Source organism: Syngnathus typhle, linkage group LG11 (genome assembly GCF_033458585.1).
Source record: "Syngnathus typhle isolate RoL2023-S1 ecotype Sweden linkage group LG11, RoL_Styp_1.0, whole genome shotgun sequence".
NCBI lineage: Eukaryota > Metazoa > Chordata > Actinopteri > Syngnathiformes > Syngnathidae > Syngnathus > Syngnathus typhle.
In genome coordinates, this window is record NC_083748.1 from 4,944,543 (window position 1) to 4,952,614 (window position 8,072).

Consider the following 8,072-nt stretch of genomic DNA (forward strand, 5'->3'; position numbering starts at 1 on the left):
CGCTACGGTAGCCAAGAGAGCTCAAAAGAGAGTGAACAAATGAAGGCGCTCGTTTTCAGAAATATGTGCTGGGTATTGGTGATCAAGAGCCATTTTTCCTATTCGGACAGATCGTCCAGGCGGGGTATATATAAATATTTGAGGCTGATCATGTTTTAATTGACCAATTATCTAATTGAATCGTTAATTACAGCCCATAGCTATATCTAAATTCTTTTTGCCTATTTTATATTATCTAAAATTTGCTCATTATTAAAGGCTGTAGAACTATTTTGTACCATCTAATATTTATTTTCTAGTGCTCAAAGTCCCACCATTATGGCCAACATAAAAATACTGTAGCATAGAAGGCCTAAAATTGAGACAGTGGTAAAATACCTCAAAAGTATGTAATATCAACCATTGTGCTTCTCAAACACAGATATCAGGTATCGTCAGCAAACATTACCAATATGTAGGCATCACTATAAAACCGTTTCATGAAAATAGAATAAATTTACTTATTAACAGTATTGATTTAACTCTGCTTATCTACGGAGAACCGAAACTGTCAAAATAAAAAAAAACAAATGAGTCAAAAAGTCAAGTAATGGAATACTAATATCTTACATTGCAGAATAATCATAAAAAAGTTTTCATACATTCAAATGTCACACAGTGCAAGAGAACAATTTTTAACAGAGCCTAGATTGCAGCAGTCATGAGAGTATATCAATTCAAACAGACATGTAAATGTTGTAAATCAGCACAAATCTTTACATGAGGTGAAAATGTGACGAAGAAAAGTATTGTCACACTGAGCTTTGCGACTCCAAACATTTTAAACCTTTTGGCATGAAAAATCAATACATTCAATTTCAAAAACTATTTAAGCATATTTTAGTCTTCATTGAAGATCAACTCACCAACAATAACAAAGAAAGCCTAAGCGATAAACAACTGGAAATGAATCCTTCATTAGACAATTAAATTCATTCAAATGTTTCAGTGGTGCTTCCTATCATGGAAGCTTTGAGTCACCATCCTCTAAATCGTTGCGAATCCCTTCACTTGATGTTAACAGTCTTCACTACAAGAACACCAGGGCGGTCAGGATTGTCGGGAGAAGAGTGAACAGCAAAGGAGCAGAGAGGAAGACCACCGTAGCGCTGTTTGTACTCGGAACAAAGTCTATGAAGCCCGGCTCGTTGCCATTGATGCGCGACAGGATCCACGACCGATACTCGGACACTCGGGCGTAGACTCCCGGGACGTCGGGTAACGCGCATCCTCTTCCAAAGCTCACCACACCGAGTTGAACGTATGTAGAAGTATTACCGGTCTTGCTCACCAGCGGACCACCTGAATCCCCCTGCGAACATAAAAATATTTTTGCTCAGTCAGTGTCATTCTCTCAATATGAATGACTGAGAGTACGTCGGGGTTTTTTTCCGAGGCCCCTTCCAATAATCCGAAAGCCAATTAAACATATAACTTCATGGCAATCATCCATCGATCCATCCATCCATCCATCCATCCATCCATCCATCCATCCATCCATCCATCCATCCATCCATCCATCCATCCATCCATCCATAAGAAGACATTCACAAAAGTCCAAAGGTCATGCTCAAATATTCAACACAAGCAAATTCACCTGGCACGAATCCGTCCCCCCTGCTTCGGTTCCAGCGCAGATCATGTTGCTGGTGATGAGTCCATATACATCATTGCAGTCACTGTTGGATACTATAGGAACCACCACCTCCTGTAGCTCCTGCGGCAGTGGAAGTGGAACTGACAAAACAAGAAAACAAATTGTTGATTTTATTTTGAGAAGTCTTGAACATGATTAATGTTTTCACATAGAATAAGATCATTCATTCTAAATGACATTTGAACTAATTGTCCCATTTATTGTCTCAGAGAATGATCGAATAGAGAATGCACTGCATTCAAGTTTGAATTTGGCAGAAATGTAAATTCAGTCCATGATACAAATGTTTTGAAAAAAATTTGCTGAATAGATGTACGTACTGCCAGTGGCGATAGTGCCCCATCCGGTAACCCAGACTTGTGTTCCGGCTGGGACGGAGCTTTCCGGAGCTGCCAGACACACTGGACGAATGTAGTCGGTGAAGGTGACGGGCGAGGCGAGCTCCATCACGGCGATGTCGTTGTCGTTGGTAGTAGGGCTGTAGTCCTCATGAAGAATGATTCGCGCCACATTGCGCCTTTGCTCGTTGGGATTGCTGCCGAACTGTGACTGCCGGCCCAGATAGATGGTCAGTCTATTGCTGGTCACGCTGATGGCAAACACACAACTCGGTGAGATCATCGCACCAATCGACAGAAAATTTATTTTTGCTTCAGTCAGTTCAACTGGAAGTGACAATAAACAGCTTCAAGGACCGTATTTTGGTTCTGTGTGCAGATCTACCACTAATCGCAGTATAACTGCGTATGTATGGTGGGAATTTTCTACTTTGGTATTTTGCAAGACTTTTCCACATGTATTGACAGAAATGCTGTTAAAATATTACTAAGATAATGATAATGTAATAGATAATCACAAACAAACTAAACTAGGCTATTGCTTTGGCACAAAAATGATGAGACACCATTTTACACCAAAATAGGTAAAAAGGAAAAAGTCCCTTTTTTAAAGAACTGCGCACTAATCTTATCTGCCAAACGGACAATTATCATGAGTTCAGTTCACCGCCACCACGCATACTTGGATAAATATATTTATTATTTATTTTTATTTATTTATAAATAAAATAAACAAATTATTTATAAATAAATAAAAATGCATAATAAATTAAGAAAGAAAGAAAGAAAGAAAGAAAGAAAGAAAGAAAGAAAGAAAGAAAGAAAGAAAGAAAGAAAGAAAGAAAGAAAGAAAGAAAGAAAGAAAGAAAGAAAGAAAGAAAGAAAGAAAGAAAGAAAGAAAGAAAGAAAGAAAGAAAGAAAGAAAGAAATATCAGTCAAACTATGGCTCATACTTTAAAGCATGTGTTTTGACATTTATGTGGGTTTTTTAAAATGTATTATGTGGTCTCTATATTGCAGATTTTCATTTAAATGGGTTTGTAAGTGCAGTGAACGGGGATTTGCTGTACTTCTACTCACGATGTAAGGCAGTGAGCGGCGCACAGCACCCATCGCTCGTTGATCAGTGACCCTCCGCAACTGTGTGAGCCGTCCCTGTGCAAGCTGATCTGCCAGGGCCATGCTCCCTCGGGTGCCGTCTCACCACCCACGATCCTGGAGTTGATTGGCACTGTGCCACATACTATTTCACGCACGCAGCCACACACACACACACACACACATTTAGCGTTTTACATGAATATTCTCACAGTGAACACAGTTACATTTTTATGACAATGACAGACATTTGGCCTCTTTTTGAGGGTACTCTAAAATCTTAATTTTGAAAGTGCAAAAACTGCTCCCACTTCAATGGCTCCGTTCTTTTCCACTTCACTCGGCGAAGCGTTCTTATGCACTGATGGCCAATGATAAACTTTCAGAGTTGCGTCACTCAAGCTGCAAATATCAAGTGATTTTTCTGGTTCTTCTACTTCTGTTAATGACTAGGCGTGATAAGGTAATTTAAGTTCCAGAGTCTATTGTCACAAACTAAAACGAGCCTTCCAAGATGACCTAAGCTGTCAAGTTAAAACCAGCTTTTTCTGATTGTCCACTGCCATTGTTAGTACCTTTATCTCATGAAACTTCTGTGAGCGGAGCACCCCAATTGAAAAAAGTGATATATTGACTTTACAGTACAAAGAGTTTAAAGCAGATCTAGAAATTGTTTTGTTGAATACGTACTGAATATGGACCAATTATTTGCAAGCTGTGTGAATGTTTTGTCTTATGATACACAAAACTGAATTAAAAGTGCTTATGGTAGAAACTTTCAACCAGAAATAGAAGCATTCAAGTTAGCATCTCTGATTTCATGTGGACATGTAAACACGAATGTTTGTGTATGATACGACAAACCCACACCCATTGATGTGATGAAACATTTCCGTCATATATAAAGATGTTTTTGTTGGCTTTGTCACAGATGCTGCTGTTGTGAAATCTGCTTCATAAATAACCTTGCACCATATTTATTTGTATTGCGCAACATATAATAGATGGAAAATGTAGCTCACCATCCAGCTGGCCAGCGCCACCTACGGGACAGAAAATGTAAATTATTTACATTGGAATGTAGGTGAGGTTTGTTGGACACACCTCACAAATATCAGCCATAATTAGCCATTTCTTAATGATGCCCTCTTGTATGACACGGAAATTTGGGGATGGCAATTATAAACATGCTTCCTTAAACATGTATTTTTTTCTATGGGCATATCAACACCCTGTTTTTCATGGAAAATGTACTTTGAGGGTTTGTGATTTTTTTGGAAGAATTTGGGTGCTTTACAAAATCAAAATTAAAAAATCCAATGCATTTGAATAGATGACAATTATACTTGGATTTCATTAATAATGAAATAATGGGAGATAATGAAGTATCTTAATTAATATCATGAGGTACGTTGGTTCAATAAACAACAGTCATGCACGTATATTGTCCATATTTAAAAGGACATTTTACCGTAATTTTCGGACTATAAGTCGCACCGGAGTATAAGTCGCACCAGCCATAAAATGCCCGAAAAAGTGAAAAAAAAACCCATATATGTATATAAGTCGCTCCTGAGTATAAGTCGCCCCCCCACCCAAACTATGAAAAAAAAACCGCGACTTATAGTCCGAAAATTACGATAGTCATAAATGTGGTTAGTAAGCGTGCATTTCGAGTAGCTCTGAAAAATTGTGCCCACCCTCCTGATAAAGTTGCCCATCCTGAATGGAAAGAATGAGTAATACGTAGATTAATAATGATGAACATCAAGTAGAACGTCAACAGTGATTTATATAAGACTTTTTTACCTAAGAATTATTACCTAAGAAATCACTAAAACGTATCCTCAACTTTTAAAATGTCCTTTATCCAAATTGACTTCTAATGTGTTAGGTTTGCACTTGTTTTGCCTCATAGCTAATATTAAAATGTTTTTGAATCGAGTTCAGTTTACTTTTTGGGGACTAAATTCACAGCTTTGTGTCTCAACAAAGCTGTCATTCAACTCAGTTGTCATTCAAACTGAGTTGGACATTGCTGTGACACTTTTCGTGTAATAACAATCGCCATGCTATTGACACACAACAATTCATTTGTATATGAATACAAATAATGAGAGAAAATGAAGCAGAAACTTACCAGGCACCAAGACAGCGAGGAGCAGGAAACTAAGTTGACAGTAGTCCATGTTGTGAATGAAGCAGGAGTAGGAAGTAATAAAGTCAAGCTTGTTTTTGAACGTAGGTATACCTCAGTCAGCAAGTACACGCCCAGAAGGAAATAAATCATCTTTTTCATTACCTGTATGTAAAAGCGGCAGGTGTATGTACACACCCCACATACCACTCAGTCAAATAAAGTAAACAATCTAACCCGTCTATGGTTACACAATGGACGGAATATATGAATATCTATATAAAATACATGAAAGTCTACATACATACGTACTGAAAAGAGTTGGCACTAACATTTGGGTTATTTCGCAATATTTGACCCCTCAAATTAACATAGGGAAAGGAAAATAAATAAACCAACAAACAACTTGTACAGTTGTGCAAAAATATGAAAAATAGCTATAGGCAGTTGTTTGGGCCAGACTTATAATAGCTTAGAATTTTTTGTTAGTTATTTACATTTTGGTTTTATTTTTTTTTATTTTAAAAATAAGTTTGTTTGAATTAAATTAATCCCCCAATTTTGTAGGGACAAAAGTTAGGGTACATATTCATGTCACTACATTGATTCATATAACATATGTAATATTACATATATTCGTAATCACGCATATTTTTAATTCTGGCCGTACGGTTATATCAAAATAAGCACATTTAAAATACACCTCAAAAGCCCATGTGTAAAATTCATTGTCAATATTATTATTTCTAAAAGTATTTATAAATTGTTTCATATTATGAACAAAGTTATGAACAAATTTTTTTCAGTAAATTACCTTAAGATTTTAAAATAATTTGCTGAAATGTACGAGTTGCTATTTTTAAACCCAGTTTAGGATTTTCATTAGTATTGGTTGTTAAAATAATTGGTTTGGACAACGGCAAGCTATCCATAAACAAAAACGCAGTCACACAACTTTTAAAATCGTACGCAATAATTGAGAATATTACAAAAGAAAAGAAGGGTAGCAGGTAAATCATGCATGGTTGGATGCACAAAATGTTCAGACAAAAGCAGGTGGGAACACAAATGCAGTTAGACGTGTTTCCATGAGTCAGTCAATAGGTTAGTGGTTTTCTATTAACCATTGAGCAATCTTTTTCTTTCATTTCATTTCAAGTCTCTCAGCTGCTCACGTATGTCTGAAGAACGAGAAACTCAAAATCACCAGGGTTAATCTGGGTCCTCACTTTGATGACTTTGATGGCGGTAAACAACAGAATGGAGAAGGAAACTCAAAGAAGGCTCCAGTTCTCTGCAGATAAATGGGTAGACGGAAATTGACATTACCCGTTGTTCATCCCAATCTTGTCATATAAAAATTGAATTAACACTCTTCCACTTTACAAATATAGTGAAGAAACATTAGATTTACTTGTGATGGTTAAAAGGAGAAATTGTGTGTTTGCTTCATTTGAAGTTGATTTGTGCACATTGGTCATGATTAAAGGTCAAACACAAGTGCAGGGATACGGGCGAGGCAAGGCAAGATATACTCAAAAATGTACTTATTAACAAAAGGACCAACAACAAAGATTAGAAATCAGTGACTCACCATGACAAGAATCATGTCATGTAACACGCCCACCAGCTAGACCACACACGATCACAAAAGGCCTGCATGTAAAACAAGAATTAAATGTACACAGACTGATGAGACAATGAGGCACGTGGAGCAAGCAGCTGGATGGAGAGAGCTGATTGGTTCAAACGCAAAGGGAGCAGCATCGATGCGTGATGGAGACATTTTGAGCAAGTTTGTATCAGCGACCAGCACGTTGTACCGGTTGTTCAGTTATACAATTTATTATCATCGAAGATTATGTGTTACCTTGAGGATGGAATTTTTTTGCACCATTAGTCTTGGTTTCGCGACAACTGGGCGTGTCAACTTGACTTCTTTATAGTCACATTAGCGAACTAAGGTGACTTATCCAACGATTTGTGTACATAGAAAACTTTACAACGTGACGTGGAGATTACCTGACAACAATGGTTGACTACACCCTTGACAAACAGTCAAACTCACATTCCCACTCTCACTGAATGAGAATGGGAGCTACTTGAACAATAATGACACCAAAAATAAATTAGACATGCATTAATGAGAGGTGATTATATTTTTAGAACAACTATCAATAGTAGCTTAAGATCAGGGGATGCTTTGAGAATAATTGTCAATTTTTGTCTATGTGAAGCCCTTTGAGACTGCTTGTAATTTAGGGCTATACAAATAAACTTGACTTGAATTGACTAGCTCAACTATCAATAGTATGCTTTTTATGGAATATTCTTTTGTCGTATATTTTTTGCTGCGCGATGCCGGGTTTGGCGCAAACTGTTGCATTAGCAATTAGCTGTTATACTGCCAACAGAACTGAAGTTAAATAGCCCCAAGTGTAAAGGCTTTTACATACAAATTATACTATTTTTCCCTTCCCCCATAAGTGTTTTTGCAACATTTTTATCAAAAAAAAAAGTTCTTGCGCTGTACATACTTTGTCATTTTTTACAATTGGTTTAACTTCTCTTCTTTGCCTTTAAATGTTGTAAGTTTTTTTTCTAATTATTTTGCCTTTCAATTTTTTTTGTCATTTTTTATTCAAATGTTGACTTTAAATGTTCTGAACCTATGTAAATAGATACATTACGATACCTTGTTCAAAAAAATCCGCAACATAAATAAACCTACCCTGCTTTGCCTAAAAACAGTTTGCTAGATGATATTTTAGCTGAGTCACGTCGCTTATTTGTTTCAACTTCC

At 36.8% G+C, this 8,072-nt stretch overlaps 1 protein-coding gene across 1 annotated transcript; it reads right to left on the reverse strand.

Moving 5' to 3' along the window:
- Positions 1 to 582: 582 nt before the first annotated feature.
- On the reverse strand, positions 583 to 5,412 carry LOC133162872 (serine protease 33-like). Its single transcript, XM_061292356.1, has 6 exons — positions 5,273 to 5,412; positions 4,155 to 4,175; positions 3,115 to 3,277; positions 2,017 to 2,285; positions 1,637 to 1,776; positions 583 to 1,351 (listed from the first exon to the last, which is right to left on the reverse strand). Exons 1-6 carry the CDS (start codon positions 5,319 to 5,321, stop codon positions 1,070 to 1,072), a joined length of 924 nt encoding a protein of 307 aa, XP_061148340.1. The 5' UTR covers positions 5,322 to 5,412; the 3' UTR covers positions 583 to 1,069.
- Between the last annotated feature and the right edge of the window lie 2,660 nt (positions 5,413 to 8,072).

Coding starts and splice junctions, on each gene's coding strand:
- LOC133162872 (XM_061292356.1), bottom strand. CDS start 5,321: ATGGACTACTGTCAACTTAGTTTCCTGCTCCTCGCTGTCTTGGTGCCT. Junction 4,176..5,272: donor CCTCGCTGTCTTGGTGCCTG/GTAAGTTTCTGC, acceptor TCTGTCCCGTAG/GTGGCGCTGGCCAGCTGGAT. Junction 1,777..2,016: donor GGGCACTATCGCCACTGGCA/GTACGTACATCT, acceptor TTGTTTTGTCAG/TTCCACTTCCACTGCCGCAG.